An 18,311-nucleotide genomic window follows, 5' to 3' on the forward strand; every position below is an offset into this window, starting at 1 on the left:
GCTGGGCTGGAAGAAGCACAAGCTGGAATCAAGATTGCTGGGAGAAATATCAATAACCTCAGATATGCAGATGACACCACCCTTATGGCAGAAAGTGAAGAGGAACTAAAAAGCCTCTTGATGAAGGTGAAAGAGGAGAGTGAAAAAGTTGGCTTGAAGCTCAACATTCAGAAAACGAAGATCATGGCATCTGGTCCCATCACTTCATGGGAAATAGATGGGGAAACAGTGGAAACAGTGTCAGACTTTATTTTTGGGGGCTCCAAAATCACTGCAGATACTGATTGCAGCCAGGAAATTAAAAGACGATTACTCCTTGGAAGGAAAGTTATGACCAACCTAGACAGCATATTAAAAAGCAGAGATATTACTTTGCCCACAAAGGTCCGTCTAGTCAAGGCTGTGGTTTTTCCCGTGGTCATGTATGGATGTGAGAGTTGGACTGTGAAGAAAGCTGATTGCCGAAGAATTGATGCTTTTGAACTGTGGTTTTGGAGAAGACTCTTCAGAGTCCCTTAGACTACAAGGAGATCCAACTAGTCCATCCTAAACAAGATCAGTCCTGGGTGTTCATTGGAAGGACTGATGCTGAAGCTGAAACTCCAGTACTTTGGCCACCTCATGTAAAGGATTGACTCATTGGAAAAGACCCTGATGCTGGGAGGGATTGGGGGCAGGAGGAGAAGGGGACGACAGAGGATGAGATGGCTGGATGGCATCACCGACTCGATGGACATGAGTTTGGGTAAACTCTGGGAGTTGGTGATGGACAGGGAGGCCTGGCGTGCTGTGATTCATGGGGTCGCAAAGAGTCGGACACGACTGAGCGACTGAACTGAACTGAAAAATGTTGAAAACCTTCTGGAAAAGATTTACCATTCTAGATGTTGTTAAGAACATTTATTGTTTGTGGGAAGAGGTCAAAATATCACCTTAACAGGAGTTTGGGAGAAGTTGATTCCAACCCTCTTGGATGACTTTGAGGAGTTTAAGACTTCAGTGTTGTCATTATTTTAACATCTGTTTACTCAACTCCGTTAAGGCAAAAAGTGTTCACTTATATCTCATGTATTTAACTTATAGACTCCTCATTTTATGTTTTTTCTAATAAATTGATTGGGATTCAGAACAATGAGTTATGTATTTTAGATTCCTGAAGGTTTATTTACATAACCACATTATTTTATCATTTAATGGTGTCAGAGGGAAACAGTTGTAGATTCTTGAAATGTAAAAAATTTTGCTGTTGATTTTTAGTGTAGTGAATAAAATGATTTAAGTTATTAATAACAAATTTGGAGGAAAATAAAGTACCTATTTTAATAATAGCTAATATCCAAACTCTGGTGTTTTTCTAAGAGGCTTAGTAAAAAAGATGTTCTCCCAGACTTATTTTCTCTTATAAAGCTTAAACTCTTTCAGAAATCTTGGCACACATTTGAAGTTTGTGATCTATTTAATAATCTTAATCAATATTTCTCTAAATTATTTTTAAAGGTGATAACCATTTAAGTGGCAGCAGTAGAGAAGGCTCATTTAAAGAAACAATAACATTAAAGTGGTGCACACCAAGGACAAATAACATTGGTAGGTACTTAAAAATAATTGAAAGTGCAAAGAATAAATCAAGAGGTTCTTTTTAAGTATTAGGTAGGGTTCATTTGTTTCTTTTTGAATTTTTGTTTTTCATTATTTTAAGGGCTCAAAGAGCAAGTTTTTGTTTTTGCTTATTTTTCTTTTTTAATTGTAGAAATATTTCTTTATATTATTTCAAATCAGTATTTTCTTCTGTTTCAGAATTACACTATTGCACTGGCGCTTACCGAATTTCACCTGTAGATGTAAATAGTAGACCTTCCTCCTGCCTTACTAATTTTCTTCTAAATGGTAACTTTCTTTATTTGTTTTTACTGAGATCATTAGAATATGTGAAAATGTGAATTCTGGAAAAGCTTAAATATAATCTATAACCATTTTATTTTCCAAAGCTGTTTTGTTGGTTTTGGTAGCTAAGTCGTGTCCGACTCTTACAGCCCCATGTACTGTAGCCTGCCAGGCTCCTCTGTCCATGGGATTCTGCAGGCAAGAATACTGGAGTGGGTTGCCATTTCCTCCTCCAGGGGATCTTCCCGACCCGGGAACGAACCCAGGTCTCCTGCATTGCAGGCAGATTCTTTACCAGCTACAAGGGAAGCCCAAAGCTATTTTAAAATTGTATAATTATAAATACCCTTTAACAATTTTACTAATGTTTAAAAATAAGTTGACTTTGTCTTTCAGACTGTTGTATCTAAGTAAATTTATTTAGTATATTTTTTGGTATTTTTATTTAAAAAAATTGACATTGAGAGTCTTAAGTTGATTTTTTTGGAAGATAGAATGATATAGATTATCATGGCCTATTGAATTTTAAATTATAAAATACAAATGGACTTATTTCTCTTTACTTTTCCTTTATCGTAAATAAACATTCTATTTTCAGGAATACACGATGTGATTCTTAGAGATAAAACATTAAATCTGTGGTTTCCTTGAGTAAAAAGAAAAAAATTTTTTAAGCCAAATTATTGAATTCCATTTGCTAAATCTAAATTCCAGTGACTCCTTTGGTGATTCTTATAATAACTAGGTTTTGGAACCACTGTAGTAAAGAGTTACTCTGCCTTTATCATAAAGTTAATTTAGTTGTTCTATTAAACACAGTTTGATTATCAGATTAGATAAAGTCAAGATTAAATAACATTTGGTCGTGTAAAATAGAAAGTAGTAACAGTAATTATGCTGATAGGGAGGTATTGTAGAAGTGAATTAAGACTTGCTTTCTCCCTAAAATGGTTTGTAGCTTTGATAATCTGAGGGTTATCTAAGAGTTGTCCCACTTTTTTCTTGACTTCGGGAAGAAAATTTTTATATGAACTTGTAACTGAATGAAACCAAACATACCAGACACCACTGTACTTATTCTGGAAAACTGTCTTACATACCTGTGTAAGCTTGGAGTAACCAAGAGAAGGCTAAGGCCAGCATTCACATTTTTAGAACTTGATATGCAGATAGACTGAATTAGCAATGCTAGTTAAAATATGAGGGGCAATAAGTAAAATGAAAAATCTAGATGTCAGTCTTATGGGAAAAATTAAGAGCCACTTGAATTCCATCACTGATAAGACTAATCTTGTTTTTGACAGGCCGTTCTGTTTTATTGGAACAACCACGAAAGTCAGGTTCTAAAGTCATTAGTCATATGCTTAGTAGCCATGGAGGAGAGATTTTTTTGCACGTCCTTAGCAGTTCTCGATCCATTCTAGAAGATCCACCTTCAATTAGTGAAGGATGTGGAGGAAGAGTTACCGACTACCGGATTACAGTAAGACTCTAATATCTATAAATTTTGAGTCGATCATTCAGCGAACATGTCGAGGGCCTATTGCATGCTAAGACCTGTAGCAGAAAGAAGTTTAGAGAAGTTGATTTTTTATTATTTTAATTAGGTGAATTTCCGGCAGTTCTTCCTCAAAAGAACTATTTATCACTGTGTCATCTTTCCTGTGTATTCAGTGTATGCTGAGATGTATGTGGATAGCATTGACATGATGGAATTATAGGAAAGAATGGAAATTGATTTGAACTAATACCTTAGGCTGAATTTTAATTTCTAATAACTTAAGTGCCAAGCATAAACCTTTGAATGTTTGGATTCTGCTACTTTGAAATAATAGTATCAATTTTTGCGTTATTGATAGATACATACAGGGCAATTGGGTCTATTTTTGATAGAAACTGTATTGTTCTGTTTTGAATTTTTCACTCTCTACCCATCTATTATATTGGATATTTCATTACTGTCTACTTTTTAAGATGGTTATAACAAATGTGAATGTGAACAATTAAATGTAAATTACCTATAATTCCATCATTAAAGATAAACACTGTTAACATTTTGATGTTGTGGTAAGATAATTTTTAAGTAGAATGGTGTTTTAATGTGTGAACTTATTCTTTTATCTGCATATAATAGAAAAGAGATAAATTATAGATGTGAAGAAAAATGAGTGGTTTTAAAAAGTGGAAGAAACCATGAATATTTTTATGTTTGAGGCTTTCTTAATCTCCATTGAATAAAGGCTGGGTTTCATGTTCAAAAAGAAAGGAAAAAATTAGTGTGTGGAGAGTGGGCTGCTAGAGAAAATACTTTGTTGTATATCACAGGCCAGAAGACATCAGGGGAACAGACTGTTACATGTAATCCACACTGAAACACTAGAAAATAGTTTCTAATTTTATCTTATTTGGTTATCATTAGGATTTTGGTGAATTTATGAGGGAAAACAGATTAACTCCTTTTCTAGACCCCAGATATAAAATCGATGGAAGTCTTGAGATTCCTTTGGAACGAGCAAAAGATCAGTTAGAAAAGCATACCCGTTACTGGCCTATGATTATTTCACAAACCACCATTTTTAATATGCAAGCGGTAAGTGTGAAATAGTTTGTTTTTCTTTTGGATTAATGATATATCATTTATAGATAACATTTATCAAGCAAAGAATAAAATTATATGAGTTTGTTACAGGTAAACAATAGAAAATGGAAATGATAGTAATAGATTAGCTCTCTGTGGTGATGTTTAAAATCAATTCAAGTTCTGTCTAGATGCTTTGATACTTATTTTTCATGACAGATTTTCTTTTTCTCTCCTTTTTTTTGGAATCTGACAGGTAGTTCCATTAGCAAGTGTTATTGTGAAAGAGTCTTTAACAGAAGAAGATGTATTAAACTGTCAAAAAACAATATACAACTTAGTTGATATGGAAAGAAAAAATGATCCTCTGCCTATTTCCACAGTTGGTACAAGAGGAAAAGGCCCTAAAAGGTAGGTTTTATTCTTTCTTTCTCATATATCACATTTACTTGATGCTTATTGGGTTGTTGTTGTTTTTTTTTTTTTGAGCTAACTTATTCTACATGTAAATTATGTGTTTGGGAGTGTGTATCTACACATACATAGGATTAAGATGGAATGATGAAAAACATAAAATAGATGAATTAGACACATTATCAGTTAGAATTGCACCACTGGAAGAGAAAGGAAGCCCATGTTTAATTATTTCTTTTAACTTCATCATTAACATGTGACACTTGGATATTATTTAAAGAGTATTTTGTAAGGACATTATTTTTAAATCTTTACTTTAGAGATGAGCAGTACAGAATCATGTGGAATGAATTAGAAACCCTTGTCAGAGCCCATATCAACAATTCGGAGAAACATCAAAGAGTCTTGGAGTGTCTGATGGCATGTAGAAGCAAACCCCCAGAAGAAGAAGAGCGAAAGAAACGAGGAAGAAAGAGGGAGGACAAAGAGGACAAGTCAGAGAAAGCAGTGAAAGACTATGAACAGGAGAAATCCTGGCAAGATTCCGAGAGGTGATTTGTTGATATTAACATAGTCCGTGGTGCCTTCTGTCATATGACATTCTACATGTAACACACTTGAACATTCAGACTTTATTTATTAGTAATGCATTTAATGTGTTTATTGTACTTTATAGTTGTTATTTTTATTATTATTCAAATCTGGAAGGTCTTTCTTGGGCTTAAAGAGGTTTTGTTTTATTTTTGCTGTTTAACAGCAAAGGTAGTGTTTAATTTTTCCTAATTAACTTCTGAAAATCATAATACATAATTTTTGTTATCAGTAATTGCTTTTATGTGTTATGAACATCAAAGGCATTTTTTATTAGTTTTTTTATTTTTTTATTATAGTTTTTTTCTTTATTTAGTGAATATTTTTTGAAATGCCTGTCACATGCCAGACATTTGGCATAAGCTCCCTACCCTGCAAGGATGAACAGTGTTGTGTAGAGGTTGACCAAGTAAGTGAGCAATTTATAGCAAAGTGTGAAAGACGCTCCTATAAAAATAGGCATAGGAAAAACACTTGAAAGCACAGAAGATCATAGTCCTATTCTGGAAACCTTCCTCATTGGTACATTCTCTTTCCTTAGAAAGATGTCAGGTTAAATTTGAAAAAAACAAAAAATAATAAACATCTATAAATAAAAAATATCATGATGTATTAGTTGGATTCATCTTCTGCCTCTGCCAGAAATCAGGCAAAGAGCCAGGTAACTATCGTAATGGCAATAGTTAAAAGCAGAACTTACATGGAAAATTTCAGACATATGCAGCAATAAAACAGTCAGTCACCTGTTATCTGCTTTCAATAGTTAATCAGTTTGTAGCAGACCTCATTTCATATATATCCACATCCATTCCCCTCACCATCACCACTCTCCACTTTCCCCACATGAATATTTTGAAGCTAATACTGAAAAGTGTATTATTTCGTTCATAAGTAGGCAGAACACTTTTATTCTCTTTGGCCTTAGAAATTCACTTCTTCCTTAGGGCTGCTGAGTTTCTGACACAAAATTGTCGTGCTTTAAGAAGAGGAGGGAAGAGTATTCTCATTTCGATCCCATTGATCTTCAAGTACATGAAATTCAAGATAAGCTTGGAGTTAAGTTCCTAACTTATGGAACATAAATACATCTTCACAATACATAAATTAGTGGGAACAAATTCTAGTAGATTTCTTAATCTTAGTTCTAATTTGAAATAGTGTTTTGTCTGTATCTTTAGAAAAATTAAAATTGTGGATTATTTTCCAAAGATTACAATATTTCTGATCTTTTTGCATTTTACCTTCTTAAATCCCCCCTCTTTTTTTTCTTTACAAGTTTAGCACCATTTTACAGCTAACAACATTACTGAATAATGACACTATGATGAAGAAAAAGGAAAAGTTGTATTTATATTCGTTAAGTTCTCTTACCTGATTGTAGATTGAGGGTTAGCTTCTGATTTGTTCCTAGCCTTATGTTGTGAGAGCAGATATCTTAATAAGGCTGATTTGCAAAGTCTAGTTTAATGACTGAGCCGTTTCGATTTCTAAGAATGTAAACTTGTTAAGTTTTTTTTTTAATGTGTAAGTTTTTATTATTTGTCCCTCTGAAAGATTAAAAGGAATCTTAGAACGTGGGAAAGAAGAACTGGCTGAAGCTGAGATTATAAAAGATTCACCTGATTCCCCAGAACCTCCAAATAAAAAGCCTCTTGTTGAGATGGATGAAACTCCACCTGTAGAAAAATCAAAAGGTAAGGCAGAACTGTGGTAACTATGTAAAAAGTTTTCCAATTTAATTCTGTTGTACAGAGTCCTCTGTTTTGTGTGAGGAAGAGCTGCTCACGGCTCCTGATGTCACTTCAATTCAGTTCAGTTCAGTCACTCAGTGGTGTCCGACTGTTTGCGACCCCATGGACTGCATCACGCCAGGCCTCCCTGTCCATCACCAACTCCCAGAGCTTGCTTAAATTCATGTCCATCAAGTTGGTGATGCCATCCAACCATCTCGTTCTCTGTCGTCCCCTTCTCCTCCTGCCCTCAATCTTTCCCAGCATCAGGGTCTTTTCTAAGGAGTTAGTTCTTCACATCAGATGGCCCAAGGATTGGAGCTTCAACTTCAGCATCAGTCCTTCGAATGAATACTCAGGACTGATTTCCTTTAGGACTGACTGGTTGGATCTCCTTGCAGTCCAAGGGACTCTCAAGAGTCTTCTCCAACACAATAGTTCAAAAGCATCAATTCTTTGGCGCTCAGCTTTCTTTATGGTCCAACTCTCACATCCTTACATAACTACTGGAAAAACCATAGCTTTGACTAGACGGACCTTTGTCAGCGAAGTAATGTCTCTGCTTTTAAGTATGCTGTGTAGGTTGGTCATAGCTTTTTATTGTTATCTTTTTATAGTTATCTTGAAGGTAAACTAAATTCAGTTCTTTCAGGGTAAATGGGAAATGGTATGACAAAGGACTGGGTTTTTAACCACTGCACCCTTACTAATAACAGAAAAACCTCAAGGCTGGCCAGGTTATAGTTATTGGTAGCTCATCCTAGGGAGGTTTGTTTGTTTTTTTATGTACTACTATTGTAGTATATATTGTAATACATCTTAATATTCTCCAGTTCACTAGTTTCTTTGAAATTAGAGATAGAGGCAATCTTACCAAATTTGTCTTTCAGGCATTTGCCAGGGTACCTGGAAAATAATAGGCTTTAAATAAATGTCTGCTGGTAAATTATCCTGTTACTCATATGCCACTGCTGATTAGGATGCAGTTAATTTAGGTTTAATGCTTCAACACTGTTTGGAAAATACAACTCTAAAAATTATTAGTAGTAACAAAATGTTGCAGGCAACTGAAGCATGTATTAGTAAGAGAATGACTTTAATGATGGTGTGTCCGTAGGGTGGAATTTATAAAGCCCCAGAATTACTATCGTCACAAATATCTACTCTTCCCTCTCGCTAATGAATATCATTGCAGATTTTAACTTAGATAACTACTTTTTCGGGAAAGACTTCCCTCACCTCCTTTCACACTTAACTGTTCTTTTTGATGATAGCCATTCTGACAGTTGTGAGGAGATATCTTGTGGTTTTGGTTTACCTTTCCCTGATGACTGAGGGTATTGAACATCTTTTCATGGGCCTGCTGGCCATCTGCATTTCCTCTTTGAAAAAAATGCATATTCAGGTCTTCTGCCCATTTTTAAATTGGGTTGTTTGTTTTTTTGATGTTGAGTTGTAAGAGCTGTTTATATATTTCGGACCTTAACCCCTTATTGGTCATATCAATTGCAAGAATTATATCCCATTCAGTAGGTTTTGGTTTTATTTTGTTCTTTGCTATGCAGAATGTTTTAAGTTTAATTAGGTTCCATTTGTTTATTTTTCCTTTTGCTTTAGGGAACAGATCAGAAAAAAATCATTGCTATGATTTATTTCAAAGAGTATTCTGTGTTTTCCTGTAGGAGTTTTATGGTTAATGGTCTTACATTTAGGTCTTTAATCCATTTTGAGTTTATTTTTGTATATGGTGTTAGGGAATATTTTTTGCCTCTTCATATTGTGCAGAAAAGAGTTAACTATACCAGACCTGAGGCTATCATCATTAGAAAAGCCTGCTTGCATGTTTGGCCCTTGGCTGACATCTGGGAATATGGCTTTTGAAACATTCCCCAAATGATGAAGTTATGTCTGAATTAAACACCTGCTTTCCTTCTGGGAGTCTGTAATTTTGGTAGTTGTAGTTAGGAAGAGAATGCATATGTGCCCAGCCTCTATAAAAACTTTGAACTTTGAATCTTAATTTTCTGTGCTTTTCTGACAGAAATATTGTACACATATGGCTGCATTTTTGCTGCTGGTGGGAGTATGCACTCTGTATGAACCCTCATGGGAAGGAGAGAACATGGAAAGCCTGCAGATGGATTTCTCTAGTCTTTGCCTATTGTGTCTTTCTGCGACACTGGGCTGGATATGTGTTCTTACTGTGCTGCTGTAATGATTCTTAGCTATGACTGTAACTTAATTTTAGTCCTTCTAGCAAATCACTTAACTCTAGCAGGTGGTCTTGGAGATGCCTAAACACATACAAATTTTAGAATAGATGGACGATATTACTTAAATTCATATAAAATGAACAAGAATTAGGGGTAAATTTGTAAACTTTGAAGTAATTGTTCTACTTTTTTTCTCTTCTTTCAAATACTACACCAGGGCCAGTGTCCTTATTATCTTTATGGAGTAATAGAATCAACACTGCCAATTCCAGAAAGCATCAGGAGTTTGCTGGACGTTTGAACTCTGTTAATAACAGAGCTGAGTTATATCAACATCTTAAAGAGGAAAATGGGTTTGTATTATTTATTGTAGAAGTTAGTTTTGTTAATTGCTTTATTAAGTTTAAAAAATAAACACTGCCTGTTTTTTGTGTTCAGCAGTTTTGATAATGTTACTTAAAAAGAGAAAAAAAAAACACTTTCTTAAATTTTTGGTGGTTGTAAAAGACCCGATATTTTTCATTGTAACCATAAATGTTCAGTAAACATCATAGAGGGAAATATCATAAAGAAAACTTAGTATGTAGCACTGACCCTTGTATAAAATGACAGGGAGAAAATATTTTCCTAGTAAGTAGTACAGTATGAGGAATATTGAGTTTAATTGAATAAATCAAAAATTGACAAATAATTGAAGATTTATTAGGATAAATATAAAATAATTTAAATGGTTATTTTAATTGCTTTTTTAGAAGAAATTATCTTAAAAATGTATTGATAAAGAAATTTCTTTAGTAGAAAAGGAAATAAATTCTTGTCTAAATGGTAAAGATTTTTTCCTTTAGTTTTACTTTGAGCAGTATAGTGAAAAAACCAGTGGCCTTTGAAATGAAAGCTTGGGCAAGTCACATGATCTCTCTGGGCCTACTTCAATTTTCACTCATTTGCAAAACAAGGAAGTTAAACTAACCATCAGGAACCCTCAAGTTAGTCATTTTCTAAAGTGCTTACATTCTTCTGTTCTGTGACTATATTAGATTTTAATTTCATTTAAAAGATAAGGAGAAAAAACATGGTTAGTTAACGAATATTTTATTTTACCAGCACTTTTTTTCCCTCCTATTTTTCAGAATGGAGACAACAGAAAATGGAAAAGCCAGCCGGCAGTAAAGAGTGACTTAAGCAACTGAATTTAGTATACGGCATAGATATTTTGGATGGAATTTGATATAAGAACTTTTACAGCAAGATTGTATAGTTATGTTGCCTGGACAGGTTTTTACATTTTTAAAATATTTCAACTAACTTTATCTTTTTTGTATTAATTGTAAAATTGGCACATATGTCAAAAATATACATTTGTCCTCCCAAATTAAACAAATTTATTTTATGGTAGAGGGTGTTCCCTCTGGAAATGTTTTTTAAAAAATTCTTAGGCTTCTCTTTGCCAAATAAAACTATTAAAATATCTAAAATGCAAAATATCGGAGTGTTCTTTTAAGTAAAAGATTATATTCATATAATGGCTAATGATTTTGAGGAATTTTTAAGAAATTTTAATAATTTGGGTGATATTTACAGTATTAATATAAAATATTACCTATGAATCTGCAACATATGCAGTGCTTTTCCAAAAACTAATGTTTTTGTTTGCTTATTTTGTATTTTATTTGAGATTATTTTGTGTGTGTGTGTTGCCCATTTAAAAGAGTTTTCAGTTTTGGGATGTTAACATGCTGAATGATGTTATTTATTCTTTTTCTGCCAAAAACTTACTATCCATTAACTTTTCATATTGAAAAAGAAGCATGAAGGAGATTGATTTGCAGACTTATTTACCATATTGGATGATGTTATAAAGAGAAGGATGAAAGAGATTGCTTCTGCAGACTTAAAGAAAAGTTACTATGTTGCTTATTTTAATCCCTGAATAGAATCTTGGTCTCCTTATCTCTCAGAAATGTCACAGTTATATGGTATATGTTTGGTGAGTCTTCCTGTGCTGCTTTTGGAAGCTCATAACATGTTAGAGAAGGCAATGGCAAGCCACTCCAGTACTCTTGCCTAGAAAATCCCATGGATGGAGGAGCCTGGTAGGCTGCAGTCCATGGGGTCGCTAAGGGTCGGACACGACTGAGGAACATCACTTTCACGTTTCACTTTCACACATTGGAGAAGGAAATGGCAACCCACTCCAGTGTTCTTGCCTGGAGAATCCCAGGGACGGGGGAGCCTGGTGGGCTTCCGTCTATGGGGTCACACAGAGTCGGACACGACTGAAGTGACTTAGCAGCAGCAACATGTTGCAAGACACGTGTTATTTCATTGTTAAACGCTAATTCTAGGCTTGTCATTTTTCTTTCAGTTTCTATTAGAGAACAGGAAAAGCTCTTTGTTTAAATATAGAGATTCAGTATTTTCTATTTTTAAAAAAATCACTTGTACTTAAACAAGGGTTCACCATGTTCTCTTGTCAATCCAGTGAAATTTACAGTGTTCTCCTTTATCAACTCCTGTGTGATTCTAAGCCATTGCATCTGCCCTCTCCCCTAAGCTGCTGCTGCTGCTAAGTCACTTCAGTCGTGTCCAACTCTGTGCGACCCCATAGATGGCAGCCCACCAGGCTCCTGCATCCATGGGATTCTCCAGGCAAGAGTACTGGAGTGGGTTGCCATTTCCTTCTCCAGTGCATGAAAGTGAAAAGTGAAAGTGAAGTCGCTCAGTCGTGTCCAACTCTTTGCGACCCCATGGACCGCAGCCTACCAGGCTCCTACGTCCATAGGATTCTCCAGGCAAGAGTACTGGAGTGGGTTGCCATTTCCTTCTCCACTTTCCTAAGCTAGTGCCACCTTAATTCCTGCCATGATGTTTAGATACATACCACTCAAAAGCATGACCAGACCTAATTAGCACCTAGACTTGCAAAATTTGAGAAGTTGTAACCCGGTACTAAATTATTGGCTCATATTTACTTGTGGTTGAATTCTGACCATTTCTGCCTTATCCTTGATACGCATTTAACTTGTACCAAGTTGAAGTCCCTAGTTTAGTTAATTCAAAAATACTTTCTTTATAACACATTTGAAAGAGACTCTCTTTTACTTTCAATTTGTGCTTCTTCCTTTCCCATGTGCTAAGCCAATGCTACTTTGTTGACAGTCTTTTCTACATTTCAGTCTTCATTTTTAAGTATTATTTTTGCATATATACTGCTGTTACTATGTTCTACCAACTGGGAGGATGTTTCTGTGGCTACATTTTGAACTACTGTAGGTAGTTTTCTGTATTATTCTATATATTGTTGGTGGTTAATATTCTCCAGTAGACACATTATCTGTCTAACTAGATGCCTTTTGAGCACCTAAAATTGAGCTCCTCCTTCATCTCCCACGGAACATCAGGCTATGTATTGGTCTTATCCTGCAATACCTATTATAGCCTTTTGGTGGAAGTGACTGTTTTAGGACAAAAATAGAAGAATGGTTGGTGAGTTTTTTGGTTCTTCTAAAACAGGATCCATATTGAGGATTTACTAGTCAAGAGAAGTGGACAAAATATGAATTTAAAAAATTATTACCTTTCCAATACTAGAATCTAAGCTTAAGTCCAGGCTTAATGATCGTGGGAATCAAAGTTACCCTAGAGAGAAGAAGTACACTTTCAATTCTAAAGATTCTGATACCAGTATCATGGGAGCAAAAGATGTCCCTTATTTTCGTCCCCTGACTCCCCAACAACACCAATGAAAGTTTGACATCCATCCATGGACAAAAGTCCCTTTGAGGGAGCTGTGGAATTCTGCATCCTGTGACAGCCTGAGAAGAGTCTCAGCCACCTGTGTGTGGAGGTAGACTCGGCTGTGGACCATGCAGTGGCTCATGAAGAGGCTCCAGACCCTCAGCTACACTCTGGGAGCCCCTGAAAGACACTGTCTTAGGCAGCCACCCACGGACACGAGAGCCTTTGTGGAATTCCAAGTTTCTAGGTGAGAAGTTTCAGCACACCACTGAGTAAAAATAAAAGTACATCTGGAAGTATTGGAGTAGATAAGAGAAACAGCTTGACCTTACCTGCATTACCCTTCCTCCAACGTGACACAGCTTAGGGACAAAAGAGATCGTTAGTGTGGAGAAAGGGAGAGTATAAGCACCCAATTTCCCCAGTGGTGTTAACTCTTAAAAAAGTTAAAGGACAAGAGTATTAAAAATAACTATAGCTACAATAATTTGTTAATAAATAGACAATATAAAAGATGATTGTGACATCAAAAGCATGAAGAGGGGAGTAAGTGTAGAGTTCTTGTATGTGATTAAAGTTATTGTCAGTGTAATGTAGACTGATATGTGTATGTTTTATGTAAAACTCATGGTAACTACAAAGCAAATATCAACAGTAGACTCACAAGACATAAGGAGCAGGGAATCAAAGCATACCACTCCAGAAAATCATCAATTCACAAAATAAGGCAGCAAGAAAGGAAGAAAGGAACAAGAGAAATACAAAACAGCCAGGAATAAAGATGACATTACCAAGTCTTTACCTATCAATAAGTACTCAAAAAGTAAATAGATTGAATTCTCTAATTAATTAAAGACATACAGTGACTGGATGGATTTAAAAAAAAATATGAGACACAACTGTATACTGCCTGCAAGAGACTCCTTCAGCTTTAAGGACACATAGGCTCAAAATGAAGATAAAGCAACATTCCAAGCAAGTGAAAACCAAAAGAGAGCAGGGTAGGTATACTTTATATCGGACAAAATAGACTTAAAGCCAAAAATGATGACAAGAGACAGTCATTATATAATGATAAAGGGGTCAATTCACCAAGAAAATATCAGAATCATATATTCACCCATAATTGAGCACCTTAAGCAAATGTTAACTGCTCTGAAAGGATAAATATTATTGTATTATAACAATACAATAATAGCAGGGGACTTTAGTACCCTAATTTCAACAATGAATGAGTAATTCAGATAGAAAACTAATGGTTAAATGAACCAAGCAGTCACACAAAACATTTCATCCAACTGCAACAGAACACACATTGTCCTCAAGCACACACAGAATGTTCTCCAGGATAGTTCACATGATAGGTCACAAAGCAAATCTTAGCAAATTTACGAAGAGTGAAATAATACCTAGTATTTTTTATTCCCACAGTGGTATGAAACTGAAAGTTGATAACAGGAGGGAAACTTAAAAATGTACAAAAATGTGAAAATTAAATACTGCCTTGAACAATCAATAGGTCAAGGAAGAAATCAAAAGAGAAATTTTAAAATAAAAATGGAAATTCAGCATATCAAAACATATAGTATGATGCAAAAGAGAGGAGTTTGTAGTGATAAACACCTATATCAGAGAATAAAGATCTGATGTAAACAACCTAACTTTACACCTCATGAAACCAGAAAAAGAAGTCCAAACTAAGAAGAATGAAGGAAATAACAAAGATCAGAGCATAAATAAATGAAATAGAGTTCAGAAAAAAAGCAGAAGAAATAAAACTAAGAGCTGGATTTATTAAGATAAAGTTGACAAATATCTAGACTAAAGAAAAAAGACTCAAAATGATAAAGAGAAAGTTATAATGGAGACATTATAACTGATATTACAGAAATACAAAATATGTTGAGACTGCTAGGAATAATCATATGCCAACAAACTGTATAACAGAAAAAAAATGATTTCCTAGGTATATACAACCAGACTGAAACATGAAGAAATAGAATATCTGAGCAGACCAATCATAAGTAAGGAGATTGAATCAGTAATAAAAAACATTCGCCAAAGGATAAGCCCAGGACCAAATGATTTCACTGGTAAATTCTACCAAACTGTTACAGAAGTAATACCAACACTTCTCAAACTCTTCCACAAAACGGAAGAAGAGGAAACACCCTCAAATGCATTCTATGAGGCCAGCATTACCCTGATACCTAATCCAGACAAGAACATTACAAGAAGAGAAACTAGATCTTATGGATATAGATGCAAAAATTTTCAACAAAATGTTAGACAAACCAAATTCAATGACAAAAAGTGTACATACACCGTGATTAAGGGGGATTTAGCAAAAATACGACTGAAGTGACTTAGCAGCAGCAGCAGCAGCAAAAATAGCTCAAGCTATTAAAATCAGTAAATGTGATGCATCACCTTAGTCAAATAAAAAATAAAAATCATAAAATCACCTCAATAGATGCAAAATAGCATTTGATAAAATACAACATTGTTTTATGATAAAAGTACTCAACTAATTGGATATAGAAGTAACATATCTCAACATAATAAAGGCCTTATATACAAGTTCACAGTTCACAACATACTCATTGATGAATGGTTAAAAACTTTTTCTCTAAGATAAGGAACAAGACTACTCTTATTCAGCATAGTACTGGTAGTCAGAGTGATCAGGCAAGAAAAATTTTAAAAAAGCATTCAAATTGCAAAACTAGGTAAAACTGACTTTGTTTGCAGGTGATATAATCTTAAATAGAAAATCCGAAGACTACCAAAAAAAAAAAAAAACCTGATAGAACTAATCAAAAAATTCAGTAAAGTTGCAGCATAAACATCAACATACGGAATTAAATTGCATTTATGTACACTAACAATAAAGTATCTGAAAAAGAAGTAAAATTTCATTTACCATAGTATCAAAAAGAGTAAAATACTAAATAAATTTGACCAAGAGGTGAAAGGTCTATATATATTGAAAACTATGGTGAAAGAAACTGAAGAAGACACAAGCAAATGGAAAGATATTCCATGTTTATGGATCAGAAAAATTAATATGGTTAAAATATCCATACTACCAAAAGCTATCTATAGATTCAGTGCAATCCATATCAAAATTCTAGTGGCATTTTCACACACACACAAAAAAAGGCATTTTTTTTAGAACAAAGGTTCTAAAATTTGTATGGAGTCATAAAGGAATCCTGAGAAAGAAGAACAAAGGTAGAGGCATCACAGTTGCTGATTTTAAACTATACCACAAAGCTATAGTAATCAAAGCAGTATGGTACTGGCATAAAAATACACACATAGACCAATGGAACAGAGTTGAGAGCCCATAAATAAATTCTCATATGTATGGTCAACTGATATTTGAAAAGGGAGCCAAGAATACTCAATAAATGGTGTTGGGAAAACTGGATAACAACATGTGAAACTATATCCCTATCTCACAAAAATTAATTTGAAATGGATTTAGAACTTAAAAATAAGGCTTGAAGCCATAAAACTCCTAGAAAAAGATAGAGGAGGGAAACTTACTGAAAATGATTTTTTGGATATGACACCAAAAGCACAAACAACAAAAGCAAAAATTAATAAGTGGGACTACCTCAAGCCCATGGTCGGGAAGATTCTTTGGAGAAGGAAATGGCAACCCACTCCAGGATTCTTGCCTGGAAAATCCCATGGACAGAGGATCCTGGTGGCTACAGTCCAGGGGTCTAAAAGAGTTGGACACAACTGAGCAACTGAGCATAGCACCTCAAGCTATAAATCAATAAAATTCAAAAGCAACCTTTGATGTGGGAGAAAATTTTGCTAATTATGTATTTGATAAGGGGTTAATATACAAAGAGAATGAGATGGCTGGATGGCATCACCGACTCGATGGACATGAGTTTGAGTGAACTCCGGGAGTTGGTGATGGACAGGGAGGCCTGGTGTGCTGTGATTCATGGGGTCACAAAGAGTCGGACATGACTGAGCGACTGAACTGAACTAATATAAAAAGAACTCATACACCTCAATGGCAGAAGAGGGATTGTCAACATTTTTCCAAAGAAGATATACAAATCATCAGTTCAGTCACTCAGTCGTGTTCAGCACTGCAACCCCATGCACTGCAGCACACCAGGCTTCCCTGTCCTTCACCAACTCCCAGAGTTTGCTCAACCTCATGTCCATCTAGTCAGTGATGCCGTCCAATCATATCATCCTCTGTCATCCCCTTCTCCTCCTGCCTTTAATCTTTTCCAGCATCAGGATTTTTTTCAAATGAGTCAGTTCTTCCCATCAGGTGGTCAAAGGATTGGAGTTTCAGCGTCAGCATCAGTCCCTCCAATGAATATTCAGGGCTGATGTCCTTTAGGATAGACTGGTTGGATCTCCTTGCAGACCAAAAGACTCTCAAGAGTCTTCTCCAACACCACAGTTCAAAAGCATCAGTTCTTCGGTGCTCAGCTTTCTTTATGGTCCAACTCTCACATCCATACATGACTACTGCAAAAACCATAGTTTTGACTAGATGGACCTTTGTTAGTAAAGTTATGTCTCTCCTTTTTAATATGCTGTCTGGATTTCTCATCACTTTTCTTGCAAGGAGCAAGTGTCTTTTAATTTCATCGCTGCAGTCACCATCTGCAGTGATTTTGGAGCCCAAGAAAATAAAGACTGTCATTGTTTCCTTGTCTCCCCATCTATTTGCCTTGAAGAGATGGGACTGGATGCCATGATCTTAGTTTTTAAATGTTGAGTTTTAAGTCAGCTTTTTCATTCTTCTCTTTTACTTTGATCAAGAGACTCTTCAGTTCCTCGTCGCTTTCTGCCACAAGGGTGGTGTCATCTGCACATCTGAGGTTTTTGATATTTCTCCTGGAAACCTTCATTCCTGTTTGTGCTTCATCCAGCCTGGCATTTCCCATGATGTACTCTGCATAGAAGTTAAATAAACAGGGTGACGATATACAAATTTTATGTACTCCTTTTCCAATTTGGAACCAGTCCATTGTTCCATGTCCAGTTCTAACTGATGCTTTTTGACCTGAATACAGATTTCTCAGAAGCCAGGTCAGGTGGTCTGGCATTCCCATCTCTTGAAAAATTTTCCACAGTTTGTTGTGATCCAGTCAAAGGCTTTGGCATATTCAATAA

General features: G+C 35.2%; 1 protein-coding gene across 4 annotated transcripts in view; it reads left to right on the forward strand.

Annotated features, from left to right (window-relative positions):
- Positions 1–10,892, forward strand: part of INTS13 (integrator complex subunit 13) — a 31,551-nt gene extending 20,659 nt beyond the window's left edge. For 3 of the 4 annotated variants that reach the window (XM_055394955.2, XM_055394956.2, XM_055394954.2), the window contains 9 exons: positions 1,498–1,587; positions 1,798–1,887; positions 3,189–3,367; positions 4,304–4,474; positions 4,719–4,873; positions 5,197–5,427; positions 7,022–7,161; positions 9,628–9,763; positions 10,541–10,892. In XM_055394955.2, coding sequence (XP_055250930.1) covers positions 1,498–1,587; positions 1,798–1,887; positions 3,189–3,367; positions 4,304–4,474; positions 4,719–4,873; positions 5,197–5,427; positions 7,022–7,161; positions 9,628–9,763; positions 10,541–10,580 — 1,232 coding nt within the window. In that variant the 3' untranslated portion in view covers positions 10,581–10,892. The other variant, XM_055394958.2, reaches the window with a different exon arrangement.
- Positions 10,893–18,311: the final 7,419 nt, after the last annotated feature.

The sequence above is a fragment of the Moschus berezovskii genome, chromosome 6 (assembly GCF_049115385.1).
Source record: "Moschus berezovskii isolate FMDL1 chromosome 6, NW_MosBer_1.0, whole genome shotgun sequence".
NCBI classification, from domain to species: domain Eukaryota; kingdom Metazoa; phylum Chordata; class Mammalia; order Artiodactyla; family Moschidae; genus Moschus; species Moschus berezovskii.